We start from the raw sequence: 17,368 nt of genomic DNA, 5'->3' as shown, positions 1-17,368 counted from the left end.
CGTGCACAGCATACACCAGGCGCCCAGGGACCACCCGGCGACGGGGCCGCGGCGGAGACACGGTCACGGGCACCCCCCGAAGGAAAGAGGGCGGGCGGTTCAGAGGAGCGCCCATCCCCCAGCCTGCGAAGCTGGCCGCGGGCAGGGGAACCCACGCCGTCTGAGGGGCCGCGCGGCTGTTGGGGGCAGAGACAGAGGGAAGGGCCAGCAGACAGAACTGAGGGGCAGGAAAAGCCCTGGCAGAGGCTTCGCGCAGGGACGTCGTGTTTGCTACGCGATCCCTCAGACTAGCATGGTGCCGCCAGGACACCGGCGTTCAGCAAACACCCGGAAGCAGGTTCGGCGGCTCTGAGCGCAGGCTAATCGTGGACTCACGAGACCCCGCCGGTCCCCTTAGAGGAGGGAAGGAGACAACACCGGCCCACGCGGGAGGCAGCTGCCAGGGGTGGAGGCCCCGCCCCCTCGGCGCACGCCGGAGATGCGCACCCGCACGGTACGCCGGCGGCGCCTACCGTTTACGACAGGCCGGAAAGCAGCGGCCGCCGCTGTCGCCAGGCCGAGTCGGGCCGAGCCGAGCCACGCCACTATGGGGGTGAGGCGGAGGCTGCCGCCGAGGCAGGGACAGGGAGGTGGCGAGGACCTGGGCGGCGGGAGTTCGTGCCAGGAGGGAATGAGAGGAGCGGGCTTGTGCTGGGAAGGAGCAGGGAGGCAGAGCTCGTACTGGGAGGGGCGGGGCTGGGGCAAGGTAGGCTGCGCAGGCGCGGTTGATGCCCTTTCTCCGGCCACCCCCTCTCCACAGAAAATTGCGCTGCAGCTCAAAGCCACGCTGGAGAATGTCACCAACCTCCGCCCCTTGGGCGAGGACTTCCGGTGGTTCCTCAAGGTGCGGCTGGAGGGGCGGGGCCCTGGGCGGGAGAAGGGAGGGGCCTGGGAGGCCGCAGCGCCGCGAGGTTCCGAGTGGGGGAGCGACTCCGGAAGGGGCGGGGCCCTGGACGGGAGAAGGGAGGGGCCTGGGAGGCCGCGGCGCCGCGAGGTTTCGGGTGGGGGAGCGACTCCGGGAGGGGCGGGGCCCTGGGCGGGAGAAGGGAGGGGCCTGGGAGGCCGCGGCGCCGCGAGGTTCCGGGTGGGGGAGCGACTCCGGGAGGGGCGGGGCCCTGGACGGGAGAAGGGAGGGGCCTGGGAGGCCGCGGCGCCGCGAGGTTTCGGGTGGGGAAGCGACTCCGGGAGGGGCGGGGCCCTGGACGGGAGAAGGGAGGGGCCTGGGAGGCCGCGGCGCCGCGAGGTTTCGGGTGGGGGAGCGACTCCGGGAGGGGCGGGGCCCTGGGCGGGAGAAGGGAGGGGCCTGGGAAGCCGCAGCGCCGCGAGGTTCCGAGTGGGGGAGCGACTCCGGAAGGGGGGGGGCCCTGGACGGGAGAAGGGAGGGGCCTGGGAGGCCGCGGCGCCGCGAGGTTCCGGGTGGGGAAGCGACTCCGGAAGGGGCGGGGCGCCAGGGGCGGGGAGAAGGGAGGGACCTGGGAGGCCGCGGCGCCGCGAGGTTCCGGGTGGGGGAGCGACTCCGGGAGGGGCGGGGCCCTGGGCGGGAGAAGGGAGGGGCCTGGGAGGCCGCGGCGCCGCGAGGTTCCGGGTGGGGGAGCGACTCCGGGAGGGGCGGGGCCGTGGGCGGGAGAAGGGAGGGGCCTGGGAGGCCGCGGCGCCGCGAGGTTCCGGGTGGGGGAGCGACTCCGGGAGGGGCGGGGCCCTGGGCGGGAGAAGGGAGGGGCCTGGGAGGCCGCAGCGCCGCGAGGTTTCGGGTGGGGAAGCGACTCCGGAAGGGGCGGGGCGCCAGGGGCGGGGAGAAGGGAGGGACCTGGGAGGCCGCGGCGCCGCGAGGTTCCGGGTGGGGGAGCGACTCCGGAAGGGGCGGGGCCCTGGGCGGGAGAAGGGAGGGGCCTGGGAGGCCGCGGCGCCGCGAGGTTCCGGGTGGGGGAGCGACTCCGGAAGGGGCGGGGCCCTGGGCGGGAGAAGGGAGGGGCCTGGGAGGCCGCGGCGCCGCGAGGTTCCGGGTGGGGGAGCGACTCCGGAAGGGGCGGGGCGCCAGCGGGTGGCGCCGGGAGAGCTTTCCCGTGTCCAGGTCGGCTTACGAGGATCTGCGTCTTGGCAAGATTGGAAATGTATTACCCTTAAATGTTGTTTTCCCGACTAGAATTTGTTCATTTTTCAGAATGTATTGGTTAATTCTTAATTGGCAAGGGCTCGGAATTCCCTTTGTAATTTTTCCTCCGTGAAATATTTCATGTTACGGAAACACTAAACGAAAGGCTACTTTGGTTTACAAGAAGGGGTCTTGGGATTCTTTAGTAAAGAGAGGAATTGCACCTTGTGTTTCGCTTGTACATTGGGCTTTATTTCTCGTGAAATCGTCTTCATGTTGTTCTCCCCTCCCGGTACCGGCGAATCTGGTCTACGGAGGCCCCTCGTGCAGAGCAGGCTGAGGCCCTTAGCTCTCCCAGATCTCGTAGCTTCTGCTCTGTGTCGCTCCTCGTCTAAACCCCAGCGAAAGCTCTGTCCCTTTTAGGAAGCTTTCTAGACACCTTTACTACCAAATACTTTGAAGCTCGAGTCCCAGGGCTTATTTGAGGAATTCATGTTCTTCCGCTTCAGAAAGCAGAGTCTAGCGAAGGAGACAGAAGTGGAGTAACAACAGTGATGAATACTTCTACTGGGAACCTACAAGGGAAGCCCCAGGCCCAACGAGGGGTGGGGGTGGGCGCTGTTGAGAGCATTTCTGCCCTTCCTGAGCCCTCGATGTCCAGCCAGACCGGGTACTTCTTAGAGGAGGGTGGGCAAGCCTGCAGGAGAAACACGTGACCTGTTCTGTGCCCAGAGAGAAATCCAGATGTGTTCTTGGGGCTGGTAGTAAAGAGGAGGTGAAACTGGATAAGAAGGTAGTTTGACCCTGCCTACGTCACACTTTTCTTGCTGTTTCCTTGTCTGCCCACCTGAGCCAACTACTTTACTAATCCCTCTTTTTCCTCCCTCAAGATGAAATGTGGCAACTGTGGTGAGATTTCAGAGAAGTGGCAGTATATTCGGCTGATGGTAACTGCTTCCCCTACCCCGATAGCTGCACACAAACACTTAGGCCTCTAGGCAGGGATCTGGGGAGGGAACTTGTGACCCTAATCTCTCAGGTCTTTGGACCATGTTTTCTGTGGTTTGGAAGGGCAGCCCTGGAACAGGCTTCTTTGGAATGTGAGGCAGAGTTCAAAATCAAGGGGAATCCTTTTTTCAGTCTCAAGGAGCTCCCCAGGATTCTTATCCTGGCAGATGGCACTCCCTGTCAGAGTCTTGGTCTCTTCAACTGTCTAAGTGGTAGATGGGATCTTGTCTAATGAATGTGTGGTGACAGCTTCTGTTTACCCTTGCCAGGACACTGTGGCACTGAAGGGAGGTCGTGGCAGCGCCTCCATGGTCCAGAAGTGCAAACTATGTGCGAGGGAAAACTCCATCGGTAGGTCGGGCCACGAATCTTGAGCTCTGCCAGCTGGGCCACATCTTCCTGGTACTGGACCAAAAGCAGGCTCGTGTGACTGTGGGTGGACCTAGGCCTGAGGTGCCCAGGCCGTGGCAGCCGACTCTCCCAGAGCCACATCTGGGCACCAGGATGGGGGCAAGTAGGGACTCAAGTCAACTTTGTCTTCTCTTTGATGTTTCAGAGATTTTGAGCAGCACCATCAAATCTTACAATGTAAGTTTCCTGCTGTGGTGGTAGGTAGGGTGCATTTAAATCTAAGCTAGGAACTGGGAAGCCTGGATTCCAGAGTTTTTTTCTGCACCAGAGTGACGTGCCATGGGGCACTCATATTCTTACTTGTTCACTCACTCCTATCAGTCACTCACCATGTACTGGCTTTTAAGGCAGAAGAGTCATAAATAAGGCTATTGCAGTGCCTCTCTAATAAGCACTGGGCTATGGGAGCTCAGGGAACCTCTGGCCCAACCTGGCCACTCAGTTTCCATCACTGAAAGCACTTGCTTGTCTACACAGAGGATTGGGGAGCCATCTCTGGCACCCTGGATGTTGATGTTATTAGCTAGTTATATGTTACTGTGTAACAAATTAGTTCAAAGACAACAGAGGGAGGGTGTACTTTGAGTCTCTCTGTTTAAAGGGTAGTTACTTGTATTCACCTATTCCTTAATTTAAAATTTTATTTATTTATATAAGACAGAGTATGGGCAGGGGGAGGGGCAAAAGGAGGAGCAGAAGGAGAAGCAGGCTGCCCGCTGAACACAGAGCCGAACGGGCTGAGTCCCAGGACCCCAAGATCAGGACCTGAGCTAAAATCAGACACTTAACTGAGTCACCCAGATGCCCCCTTACTTAGTATTTTTGAAACATGTTTGACTTATGCCAAATTTTCAGTTTTGTCTGGAAGTTAAAGGGAGAAGTTGTGAGTGTTTTCAAGTAAATGATATATAGTGGATGAAACACCAGTTAACAAAAAGCAAACTAGGGCCAACAGAGTGCCTCATCAGTGCCAGGCACATGGTTGGTGTGTAGAAATGATTTTACAGGGAATGACAGAATGAGACTGAATGGCATCTCAGAGCCCATGGGTCACTTAGGCATGAATTTCCTCACTATACTAGCCCCTTCAAGAGGCACCTCTTCCACATGAAAACCCCATTTCAAAGGCTTTTAATTCAGCCTCCTGCCTCATAGTATGGCAGAGGTTTGGAAGATTTGGATACTTTATAGCCTAACATTCTTGTTCATATTTTTTTTTTTTTTATGATAGTCACACAGAGAGGGGGGGGGAGGGCAGAGACACAGGCAGAGGGAGAAGCAGGCTCCATGCCCCGGGAGCCCGACGTGGGATTTGATCCCGGGTCTCCAGGATCGCGCCCTGGGCCAAAGGCAGGCGCTAAACCGCTGCACCACCCAGGGATCCCTCATATTTTTTATTTTGATAATTTTTATCTACCATTTGGGCACAGTGTCTGGCACTTTACATAGTTCAGATTTTCACAGCAAACCTGTAGTGGTTTCCCTCAGCCCAATCTGATAATCTTAGGCCCAGTTGGGAAAAGAAGCAGGCCTGTCTGAGCTCATATCCAGGCAGGCTGACTCCACAACTCAGTCTTTCTTCTGTAGCAACTATGTCCAAGAAGGTCTTATGAGGAGCAGGTGCCCAATGCAGTCTTCTTCCAGAAGGGGAGGAGTTGCCCCCAAGTCTCATTCTGGGCTTACAGGAAGGATAGGGGAATGAGGTCTTCCCAAGGGCCCAGTTGGACCTGCCCCCTTAACACACTTCCTTTCTAGGCTGAAGACAATGAGAAGTTCAAGACAATTGTGGAGTTTGAGTGCCGAGGCCTTGAACCAATTGATTTCCAGCCCCAGGTGTGTCTGTCTTCTTGGGGTACCTGTGTCTTTGGGGAGGGCATGTAGGAAGTAACAGCATAACTTTGCTTCATCCAGAGACCATGGACTAGGACTTCTAAGGATAATAATTGTTATTTATTAGTGTCTACTATATGTTGGGCACTGTGCTGGTCACGTTTACATATTCATTTAATCCTCATGTAACCCTGTGAAGTTATTCATCCTATTTTTAAGACAAGGAAAGAAGTTCAGAGATTTTTGCCACTTGCCCAAGGTGACAGTAAGCACTGGAACTGTCATTTGAACCCAGGTCTATCTGACTCCAGAACCAGTACTCCTCCCACTTTATTTTCACCTCATGACAAACCTGTGAAGCAGATAGACAAGTCCATATTCTCATCCCTGTTTCCTAAACAAGAAAACTAAGGTCCAGAGAGGAGAATGACATGCCCAGAGTCTTTCAGGAACACAGGGGTAACAGAAAGGTGTCTACCCCTCCTGCTTCTGGTCCGGGGCTGTAGTTTCAAGGAACCACTTCAGTCCTGGGAGAGCTGCCAGGACTGGGAAGTGCAGTAGTTACTCTAGAACAGGTGCTCGCACTGCACCTCTGTCCTCCCATCTTAAAGGTGGTGTGAGAAGAGCCTGTTCCCTGGCCAGCCCTCACATGCTGGACCAGTGCCTCCTTTCCTCCAGACTAACTGCTGTCTTCCTGTCACCAACAGGCGGGGTTTGCTGCTGAGGGTGTGGAATCGGGGACAGTCTTCAGCGATATTAATCTGCAGGAGAAGGTACAGGACGTGGGGGCCTTGCAGGACACTATTGGGTACCTGGTGGGAATTACCATTTCAGCGAACAAAGATGACTCCACATTTTTTTTGTTTTGTTTTGTTTTTTGTTGGTGATTTTGGTGTTTAAATGGCCCTAAGTGTAGTGCTAAAGGTGCTATCTAGTGTCCCACAAGCAAGAAGTCTGGGATATGCCTAATGGAGAACATGCATGTTAGATAAGCTTTCTTTAGCTATGAGTCATAGTGCTGTTGGCTAGGAGTTCAATATTAATGAATCAATTACCTATAAGGTGTTTTTAAACAGAAACCTACCCAAAATAAGATTATATATTGATTGGTTGAAAATGTCATCAGAGGTTTCCAAGATTACCTAACCCTGTATTTCCCCTGGAAGCAGTGGTTCACTGATTACTAATTCAGTATTTGTGGTGATTTTGCAGCATAAAACTACCATGAATAATGAAAATCATCTGTATTACTGGACAGGTTACTGCCTTACATAAGCCTTGTGATGAGACTTCAGAAGGAGGACAGAAGCCTCCTTCAGTTTGCATAGCACCTAATGACAAGTGGAATTTACTGAACTCTTACATGGCTTGGCACTATGTTAAATACTTTTACATGGGTTCCCTCATATGCTGCTTTTGACATTCAACATGAAGTCTGTTGTCCCTTTTTTTTTTTAAGATTTTATTTATTTATTCATGAGACACACACACACATACACGCACACACACAGAGGGAGAGGGGGAGAGAGAGAGAGGCAGAGACACAGGCAGAGAGAGAAGCAGGCTCCATGCAGGGAGCCTGACACAGGACTCAATCCCAGGTCTCCAGGATCAGGCCCTGGACTGAAGGCGGCGCTAAACTGCTGAGCCACCCAGGGATCCCCCTTTTTAATTTTTTAAAAGATTTTATTTATTTGAGACACACACAGGCAGAGGCACAGGCAGAGGGAGAAGCAGGTTCCCTGTGGAGAGCCCGACACGGGACTCGATTCTCAGACCCGGGATCACACCCTGCACCAAGGGCAGACGCTCCACCAATGACCCTCTAGGTGTCCCTGTCCCTTCTTTAAATAGAAGACAGAACGGAGGCTCTGAGAAGTGACTTGCTCAGAATGCGCTCTAGCTCTGTTCTGGGACATACATATTCATGAGTATCTCAGTAAGAGCCTGAACTGGCCCTTTAAAGTCCCACAGTGCCCTTGTCCACACTGTCCTAAGCCATCTCGAGGCTGACAACCGCCTTTTTTTCCCCACAGGACTGGACGGACTATGACGAAAAGGCTCAGGAATCTGTGGGCATCTACGAGGTCACCCACCAGTTTGTGAAGTGCTGAACCTTCTTCCTGCACACTTGCCTCTAAGAACTGAGAAGGGACAACATGCCCCAAGCAGCAGAGCCATTGAGGCTAGGCCCCTTGTCCCTTGTCTCCCAGGAGCTGTCCAGGCCCTCACAGCCTGCATGCTGGGCTCTGTCACAGCCCCCCAAGCCCACTAATAAAGCCCCTGTTTGTGCTGCACTGCTGCATGAAGGCAGAGTCAGGCAGAAGGACAGCAACTCCTCCACAAATAATAATTCATGTTGGAAGTCTCGGATTGCTTCCTGGCACGTTCCCACAGTTTAAGATCCAATTTGTAAAATATGCGGGAGTGCATAGCTTCTAAGGGCTCCAGCCCTTGGGGAGTGGGTAGGTCAATCCAAAGGACCTAAGGTGTCAAGGCCAATGGTGCTAAGGGCAGTTGGGCCTGTGGAATGATTCTATGAGCCCCATGGTCCTAAGCCAAAACACTACATTGACCACCTTCTCTCCCAAGTAAGCCCAGGCATTTTTAGCTGATGTCACTTCATATTCCAGGGCCAGCAGGGACTTTAGAGTTGGCAGTCCAGTCCTGGTATGAATCTGCTCTGAAATTCCTACTGGACCTTCATCAAGTCCGTCTACTTGCTGAGAGGGGCAGTCCTCTTCCCATCAGAGGAGTCCATATGAAAGCTCTTCCTTCTGCTAAGTCAGCCTTTATGTTCCCTGGAGTTCCTCCTGCTGGTCCTGCTTGGTCACTTTGTGGTTATGCTTTCATGTTCTACCCCTGGACAGCCCTGTGGACGTCTGAAGACCGGAGTCGTGGCTCTGTGTGTCTTGTGGGCCTGGTTCCCTGGGTCTGAGGGTCCCCTGCAGAGTGGAAAGAGTTGTTTGGTATACGATTAGATCCTGAGGGCATGCTCATGCCTTCACGCTGGTGAACCCATCTTTTGGAAAACTTGTGAGAGACCTTACTATTCCAGTGTTCTGCTGGAGCCAGAATTCTTTGGAAGTAAAAATTATTACCTTAATTTTCTGGGAGGCCCACTGGGAAATGATCTGCCCATTTCCACACTGGTTGTGGCGGGGACTAGGAAGGGGCACTACCTCAGATTTCAGGTAAAGCTGGCTGTGTCCACAGTGGTAAAGAGATGCCTACCTTGTCTGTTCTCCAGTCTGGCATCTCCATCGTGTTCCCTCTATGCTCACTGTGTTCCTGGCCCCTGCACATGCTCTTTTCTGCATCTGACATAGCAGAGCTGCTGTGGCCCTCCCTCTGCCACCAGGTCTATAAGGTTCTATCACCCACAGGGTCCAATCTGCTGCTTAGCCTGAAAACAAATCAGTGGAAGCAGCCTGAGAAGCAGCCTTTCTGTGTTTTAGTCTCTGTAATAGCCAGTGTGTGTGAAGCTCACAAAGACAAATAATAAAAGGATCTCAAGGTTTTCTTTATATTTTAGATTATTTTCTTATTTTTCAGGAGGTAGAAGAACCCAAATAATCACTAACAGATTAAAGGAAAATTAGATTATGTCAGCAGATGCAGAATAAGTGTTCAGTAAAATTTAGTATCCATTCAACAATAAAACCAACTATAGAAACTCTGAGACTAAGAATAGAAAGGAACTACCCTCACATCACAAAGTAGATCTGTAGAGAATATAGAGCAAATGAAATGCGTGAAGTATTCCATTCGAGGTCGGGTGAGCGGAGAATACCGCTGATCACTACTACTCTTCCTTATGCTTGAGGTCCTGTCCAGTGTGCTAAGACAACAACAAAAAGTTAAGGGGAAAGTATTGAAGAAACAACTCATTTTCACAGATTATGATTTTCCACTTACAAAATACAAAAGCATTATTAATAGGTGTTGGATTTAAGATCAATATACAGAAATCAAATGCACTTCAGTACACTGACAACACGCAAAATGTGATTCAAGGAAAAAGTACCATTTATAACAACAAAAAGTACCTCCAAAAGTAAGCAGGACTTAAATCTATCAAAAATGTTCATGACCTTAGTGGACAAAATTATTAAACTGCTGAAAGCTGTTAAAGCCTAAATAAATGGAGACCTATACTACTATCGGTGGATAGGAAGACTTGATATTATAAAGATCCTCAACAAACGTATTTATAGGGATCCCTGGGTGGCGCAGCGGTTTGGCGCCTGCCTTTGGCCCAGGGCGTGATCCTGGAGACCCGGGATCGAATCCCACATCGGGCTCCCAGTGCATGGAGCCTGCTTCTCCCTCTGCCTATGTCTCTGCCTCTCTCTCTCTCTCTCTCTCTGTGTGTGTGTATGACTATCCTAAATAAATAAAAATTAAAAAAAAAACTTAAAAAAAACCATGTATTTATAAAGTTCTTGTCAAAATCTCAACTTTTTTTTTTTTTTTTTTAACAGAACATAAGTTGATTCTGAAACCTGTGATGCAACACAGGTGTGAGACTCCCTCTGCCAGACGCCATGATGTAATTAAAGAGCAATGGCAATTAAGCCAGCATCATACTGGCACTGTGACAAACAGACCAGAGGAACAGTAGATAGACCCCTGTATGTATGAAAACTGGTTTATGACAGGTGCTGTTGCAGAACAGTAGGGAAATTTTTAACCCACCAATAATGGTGCTGGGGCAATTGTTTAAATGTATGCATTAAATGATATTGGGACCCTGTTTCATTCTGCATACAAAAGTCCATTCCAAGGTTAGTTACCTTGAGTGCTTTGGTGCAGCAGCATGTTGGAGTACAAGAACCCAGGGCTCAGTGTCGGGCTCACTATAAACACTGGGCAGGTACCGTCCCTCTGGCACCTCATTTTGTCCCTCTTAAAGAGCACTTTCAGTTCTGACATTGTTACTAGATAAAAATTAGTCAAAACGGTGTAACATGTTTGAGGCCTGCCCCTTTTCACCAGGAGAGTTAGCTCCCTGCCCCACACTCCAGGACTGGTCTCCTGCCAGTGGATGTATGGTCTCCTGCCATTAAAGCTGATGGAGATGGGCACAAGTGGAAGATGAAACCACCTGAGTCCTAAATTCCCTACTGTCTTGTTTGGACATTCCACAGAGGTCCTCAGTATCCTCTTATGTTATTCCTGAACAGATGTTTAAAAGGTACCATCTTTATCCAATAGCATTTTTTTTAAGTCAGGCATGTTTGTAACACTTGACTTTTAATGAATAATGAGATGAAGGTTGGGGAACACGAAGCTGTGTCCTCATGTACAATGGTCATTTCTGTTGTTTCCCAGAAGGGCAGAGGTGCCCAGGATCTTTGCCTGTCCAGGAAGCCTGATCATCTCACAGTGCTGCCCTCCTTCCTCTGTATGTCATGTCACACTGGGCTGAGCCCTCACCCTGGTTAGTCATCAGAGTTCCAGAGAAGGCTGCATGCCTAGCCTTCAGAAAGCTCAGGACTCCCAACACCAGACATCTTCACTCTCCTGACACTTAATGTGCATCTTAACTTTCATTCAGCCATCTTCCCTGAAGGCTTCCGCTGCAGCAAGCTCTAGAGGGAGGAAGACAATCAAACCCAAGCTGTCTTGTTCAAGAGTCAAGCAACTATAACCTGCTAACTGAAACAGTCACTCCCAAACAAACAGGTGCATTGGATCGCTGGGAAAGCTTCTGGAAAAGATATGTTATTCATTCCTACTGAATTAGAATCTCTGGGATAAGACCAGAGATTTTATTTTACTTAAAATCATTCTCAAATGAACTGGATATATCCAGACCACACCCTGATTTCACAGCTGAGCTGCTGCAGGGACTAAAGATAATGAAGGCAACGTGTTCAGCACAATGTTGGGGGTGCTGTACAGCAGGGAAGGGAAGCAGGTCTGACTTGGTTAGAAATACAGTCCCGCTGTTCTCTAATGACCAACTACCTACATGTTGCTGCTCCCTAAACTGGGAAGCAGCAGTGAATAACTGCCCTAATTTCACAAGTATGGCTGTTCTGAGCCTGCTTCCTATTTAGAAAGAATCGGTTTGGAACCAAAAGATACAATCTAACAAGATAGCACAAATGCCAGGTATTGATTATAAAAACCCTATTAGATTTATAGCAGATAGGGATTGAGTTGCATGGAGGAAAGACCTGTAGATTTTGGATTAATACAAAATATCACCCTATGCCAACTGCAAACTGACTGAATTAAAAGTGGGATCCCTGGGTGGCGCAGCGGTTTAGCGCCTGCCTTTGGCCCGGGGCGCGATCCTGGAGACCCGGGATCGAATCCCACGTCGGGCTCCCGGTGCATGGAGCCTGCTTCTCCCTCTGCCTATGTCTCTGCCTCTCTCTCTCTCTCTCTCTCTGTGTGACTATCATAAATAAATAAAAAACAAAAAAAAACTTAAAAAAAAAAAAGTGATCACAGGCTAGATCAAAAGAAATAGTGGCAAGAGGTAGGGTGAGAGCAGGCCCTCTCCTCCCCCTGATTGGTCAATCCAGGCTGTGGTGAACTGTCCCCATTTGGTCCTCTGCACTTTAATGCAATTACAAACAAAACTCACTAAACCTGGAGATCATTCCTGTGCGGTATAGTCTGAGAACAGGAGAGGTTTATGCAGGAGAAAACACTAGGAAAGATGTGTTGGGGTGGTGGTGGGGGGCACAATATGATCTGCATTTACAGAGCCAAAGGATTCCTGCATGGGAGAGGGCAAAGACCATTATACTCCATAGGGGCAAACTAGCCCAAGTGTAGAGTTTCAGGGAGATGGATTTTAGCTCAATATAAGACAGACTTTCCTAATATTGTTCCAGAAGTAGAATGTGATACATTATAGATCATGAGCTCCCAATCCCTGAAAGTATTCAAGAAAAGATTATAAGGACTCGGGCCTCACATGTGACTCACACAAGACCAGATTTATCACATTAGAATTACGGTTTTGATGCATCCAGGCAGGAATTACTGGGCTAGATAATCCAAGGAATTTTATGATCTTCAGTTAAGAATCGCTACTACAGACAAACATAGTGGTTGAACTGTCAAAGACTAATAATCAGTGAGAAAACTAAAAACTTTTTTTTTAAGATTTTATTTATTAATGAGAGACAGAGAGAGAGAGAGAGAGAGAGGCTGAGACACAGGCAGAGGGAGAATGGAGAAGCAGGCTCCATTCAGCGAGCCTGACGTGGGACTTGATCCCAGGTCCCCAGGATCAGACCCTGGGTGGAAGGCGGCGCTAAAACGCTGAGCCACCCGGGCTGCCCCTAAAAACTTTTCTTTTGAAATATCCTAATAACAATGTTTTAACAATAACTAGAGAGGAACATGAATTTGCAATCAATTCAATGAGCTAGCTCCTCTGGAAGACCTGGGCTCTTGCCAGGTTGCTACCACTCTTCCTACTCACCTAGCACTGTAGTATATGGAAGGCACTTCACTACATTCTATTTAAGCACTATTCCTTCTCTCTGCTCAGCTCTAGAACCTCTAACTACAGCAACAGTCATCATCTTGCTGTCCCATGGATTACATGGCTCATGTGCCAGGCACTGTGTTGAACATGGGGATGCAATAGCCTTCAGCCCTCAAGACGCTTGCTGGGCCAGTAAACAATCACAGTACAGGGCTTCAGAGGAATAATCAGTTCCCAAATATTTAACAAGCCCTGGGGCCCCCTCTTGTTGCCCACAGTCTAACAATGGAGAAAGTTGCAGACCCTGAAAAGTGCTGTGGGAAAGGTTAGCCTGCCGGGACACTTTGGGCTTATTCAGGAGGGGCACTCAGTCTCAGAGGATGGGCTGAGGGAAGGCTTTCTGGAGGAAGTGATATCTAGTTGAAACCTGAAAGTTGAGCAGATGGCCAAAAGGGCGGGGAGGGAATTGTGTCCCAAGCAGAGGCAACAGCATAGCATGGGATCCCTGAGGAAGTATAAGCCTTGTAAGAAAAGATCAGCTGGGTCAGCTCCATCAGGGACTCAACTGTCACAATGAGAGGTATGGACTTCTTCCCAAGCTAATGAAAAACCATTTTAGAATTTTGAGCAGGGATATGATCAGGCTTAAACTTGAGAAAAATTACTGGCTACAGTGAGAAGAGAGAATGAACTGGAAAGAACAAGTGGCGGCTAGAGGCAGAAAGACAGGAATGAATAGACTCCACCTCCTGATAGGAAGGTAACTTCGATACGTGCTGACTTTCTACTAAAGGTGTAAAGTTCTACTAAAGGTGTAAAGTTTTTTTTTAAATTATTTATGTATGGTATAGGCAAAATTATTTAAAATTAATAAATTTTTATTTAAGATATTTGACAAAGTTAATAAAATTTTTATTTAAGATAAAAAAAAAAAAAAAAAAAAAAGGAAGGTAACTTCGTAGCTATCCCTAGCTATGGGTGCCAGGAGGGAACAAGTCAGTGATCTCCAGCAATAACCCACTGTGTCCAGCCTCTTAATGGCTAAAACACAAGTCAAAGCTAGGAATAGAAGGATGGAGGACGGGATGACCCTGCAACACCAAACCTCCCTCACTTTCTCCATGCACCACCTGTCTCATGTCTACCTCCTCAAGTCCTGGCTCCCATTCTTTGTCATTGTGTCACAGGAAGATAACTGGAGAGGTGTCACTAGATTTGGAAAGCATGTCTGATGTGGTCTAACTTAAAACATAAACTATTAGAAACCACAACAAGATACCACTTCACACCCACCAGAATGGCTATATGGCAAAAAAGATAGATGGATGAGAAGTGTTGGTGAGCATGTGGAGAAACTGGAACCCTCATATTCTTCTGGTGGAAATGTAAAATCGTGCAGCTACTGTTGAAAACACCCTAGCAGTTCCTCAAGTGACTAAACAGAGCAATGACGTGGTTCAGCAATTCCACTCCTAGGTCTATACCCAAAAGACATGAAAGCATCTTCACACGAAAACTTATACACAGGGCAGCCCCAGTGGCGCAGCGGTTTAGCGCTGCCTGCAGCCCGGGGTGTGATCCTGGAGACCTGGGATTGAGTCCTGCGTCGGGCTCCCTGCATGGAGCCTGCTTCTCCCTCTGCCTGTGCCTCTGCCCCCCTCTCTCTCTGTGTCTCTATGAATAAATTCTTTAAAACAAACAAACAAAAAGATTAAAAAAAAAAAAAAAAAACCTTATACACAGGGCAGCCCCGGTGGTGTAGCAGTTTAGCGCCACCTTCAGCCAAGGGCGAGATCCTGGAGACCTGGGATCGAGTCCTGCGTCGGGCTCCCTGTGTGGAGCCTGCGTCTCCCCCTCTCTCTCTGTCTCTAATAATTAAAAAATCTTAAAAAAAAACTTATACATGAATGTTCACAGCAGGATTATTAATAGTCAAAAAGTAGAGCAACCCAAATGACCATCAACTGGTGAATGAGTAAATAAAATGTGGTATATATCCATATGCTGAAACACTATTCAGCAATAAAAAAAAAATAAGTACTGATACATATACTAGAACATGGATAAACCTTGCAAACATTGTGCTAAGTGAAACAAGTCCACTACAAAAGGGCTTACATCAGTAATATAATTCCATTTATATGAAATGCCCAGAGTAGGAAAATTACTGTAGAAACAAAAAGTAGACTGGTGTTTTTAGTGTTTGGGGGTGGAGGAGGGGCTGAGGGAAATGGAGAGTGACCTCTAATGGGTATAAAGTTTATTTGGTGTATGAAAATGTTCTAAAATTCATTGTAATGATGCTGGCACAACTGTGGATACGCTAAAATGACTGAATGATACATTTTACATAAGTGGAATGTATAATATATGAAGTATATCTCAATAAAGCTTTAAAAAAAAAAAACCATAAGCTACATGGTATCCATAAAGCTGACTTTGGGGGTCCTGGGGGCACCTCAATGAGAAGCAAATGATTTCCAGAGAGGCTGGTATGGCTGTGAATCTGGAGATGTGCTACACTCGTTCTGGAGTTATGGACAGAGAAAGCCACCTGGACAAAACTTGCCAACTTCCCAAAGCCCACTCCTCACATGGGAGTCTCCATATGGGAGCTGCTTTAGGGTCAGGAGCAGCATGGATTCATTTAGCAAAGTCTGTTCTCCTGAGTTGGGAGGCCAGCTAGTTTAAGATGTAATTACTGGGGGCACCTGGGTGGCTCAGTGGTTGAGCCTTTGCCTTCAGCTCAGGTCATGATCCTGAGGTCCTGGAATCAAGTCCTGCATCAGGCTCCCCACTGGGAGCCTGCCTCTCTCTCTCTCTGTCTCTCATAAATAAATAAAGTCTTAAAAAAAAAAAAAAAGATGTAATTACTGGAAGCCTAGATGAACAGAAACATAATAGAGCCCTGGACAAGGAATCAAAAGAGCCTGTCCTGATCCTACCACTTACCAAGTGACCTCCCCAACTATCCATCTTCTGTAGATAAACTGGAAATAACTTCTGTGCATTCCAGAGTTGAGGGTATCAAATCAGCTGAATGCTTTACAAAGGTGCAAGACTTGAGTATGAGCCTCAAGTGGGTTGAGACTTCAGTGTTTTTGCCTTCCCAGGTACCACCGTAGAATCCTTCGCAGCAGGTATCCAGGACCAGGAGGAAGGGTGGGCAAGGTGTAAACAGGGATGCGGAACGCAGAGGCAGACCACAGAAGAGATGCCTTTAAAGAACTGCATGTCCCCAGGGTGTACTGCCCGAGGGCACATTCACCCTGAAACATAGGCATGAAATATGACATCTTAGCCCTGCAAGTTTCCCTCAAGGCTTTGGTCTCAAGAGCTCATACTAGGGGACACTGGCTCTTCAAGTGAGGTCAGCGTTTCCATAAGCAATGGAACAGCCCCCGCACGGACATCTCCGAGCAGCAAGAGAACAGGGACTGAGCTTCAACTGCTTGCCAGGTGCCTTACCTACATCATCACAGCTGCATCCCCATGCATAGGCACTGTCCTCGATTACGGAGAGGAGCTCACACACCGGAGACGGAATAACTGACCTCTGGGTCATGCAGGGAGGACATGACAGAACCAGGACACCAGGCGAGCTCGGGTATGGAGGGTCCGGGGGGGATGTAAATAGTAATCACTATTTATGACAAATATATATTTTTTAAGATTTTACTTATTTATTCATGAGAGACTCAGAGAGAGAGAGGCAGAGACACGGGCAGAGGGAGGAGCAGGCCTCACGCAGGGAGCCCGACGTGGGACTCGATCCCGGGACTCCAGGATCACACCCTGGACTGAAGGTGGAACTAAACCGCTGAGCCACCCGGGCTGCCCTATTTATGACAAATATTGCACATCCACGATCCTCTCCTGTCCTAAGTTCTCTGAAATGATGCCATCGGCTTTGGCCAGAGACGCGGTCATCTGACTCACCCACGCAGCAAACAGCGCCACACATAGCATAGGTTTTACACTTGCTTTTGAACTTACCTGTCGCCCTGTCAACCATTTCCTCAGCCAGCACAGGTGCACGAACCCCCTGGTGCGACGGCCTTCCGCGGCCCGAGGCCCGGAGCACAAAGCGGCTACCACAGAGCGCCGGAGCCCAGGAAGCGACCCTGGTGGGGCGGGGCCTCCGCTAGTGCTTCCGGGTGACTTGCGCACGCGCACAAGAAACACCTTTTCTTGATCGGTGTTTCGAAGAGGGCACGTGATGTTCACGTGCGCTGGCAGTGATCAGGTGTCACTCTCTGATCAAACCAAGGGCTGTAGGGAACCTGGTACCTGTTGGGGAGTCACTGAATGATGACTGAGCGAAGGATGGGGGAGTCCACTGAGAATATGTGAACTGTTCAGGAGAATGAAGGGGGATGATGCATTGGAAGTGGTTCGTGACTGGCTTCTCCCAGAATTCAAATCCCAGCTGTCCAGTGAGTCGCTGGGCAATCCACCGGGAATGCAGCTACAACCAAACACAAACAAAACCCCTTCCTTTTCGAAACACAAGACAGAACAGGGCAAAATAC

The 17,368-nt window shown here is 49.7% G+C and overlaps 1 protein-coding gene and 1 long non-coding RNA gene across 5 annotated transcripts; one reads left to right on the top strand and one right to left on the bottom strand.

The window, feature by feature from the left end:
- The first annotated feature begins 433 nt into the window (after positions 1–433).
- Positions 434–8,907, top strand: CZIB (CXXC motif containing zinc binding protein). 4 transcript variants are annotated; one of them, XM_077891810.1, is made up of 8 exons: positions 435–592; positions 800–883; positions 3,022–3,078; positions 3,409–3,490; positions 3,696–3,727; positions 5,306–5,383; positions 6,088–6,153; positions 7,417–8,907. In XM_077891810.1, exons 1-8 carry the CDS (start codon positions 479–481, stop codon positions 7,492–7,494), a joined length of 591 nt encoding a protein of 196 aa, XP_077747936.1. In that variant the 5' UTR covers positions 435–478; the 3' UTR covers positions 7,495–8,907. The 4 variants fall into 4 exon arrangements, with proteins under 4 accessions (XP_077747937.1, XP_077747936.1, XP_077747938.1 ...); XM_077891811.1 differs by lacking the exon at positions 3,022–3,078 and having other exon boundaries at positions 434–592; XM_077891812.1 differs by lacking the exons at positions 435–592; positions 800–883 and adding an exon at positions 2,069–2,150.
- On the bottom strand, positions 7,778–17,120 carry LOC144310604 (uncharacterized). The gene is made up of 2 exons (XR_013376271.1): positions 16,833–17,120; positions 7,778–8,325 (listed from the first exon to the last, which is right to left on the bottom strand). It is a non-coding gene; the product is annotated as an uncharacterized LOC144310604 (long non-coding RNA).
- Between the last annotated feature and the right edge of the window lie 248 nt (positions 17,121–17,368).

The sequence above is a fragment of the Canis aureus genome, chromosome 3 (assembly GCF_053574225.1).
Source record: "Canis aureus isolate CA01 chromosome 3, VMU_Caureus_v.1.0, whole genome shotgun sequence".
Classification (NCBI taxonomy): domain Eukaryota; kingdom Metazoa; phylum Chordata; class Mammalia; order Carnivora; family Canidae; genus Canis; species Canis aureus.
Note: the sequence above shows the minus strand (reverse complement) of the source record. Positions and strands in the feature narration are given on the sequence as shown.

What these genes read in the sequence shown, in the direction of transcription:
- CZIB (XM_077891810.1), top strand. Translation starts at nt 479, where the DNA reads ATGCGCACCCGCACGGTACGCCGGCGGCGCCTACCGTTTACGACAGGC. An exon ending in CGAGCCACGCCACTATGGGG is followed by an intron (nt 593 to 799) that starts GTGAGGCGGAGG and finishes CCCTCTCCACAG; the next exon opens with AAAATTGCGCTGCAGCTCAA. An exon ending in GCACCATCAAATCTTACAAT is followed by an intron (nt 3,728 to 5,305) that starts GTAAGTTTCCTG and finishes CTTCCTTTCTAG; the next exon opens with GCTGAAGACAATGAGAAGTT.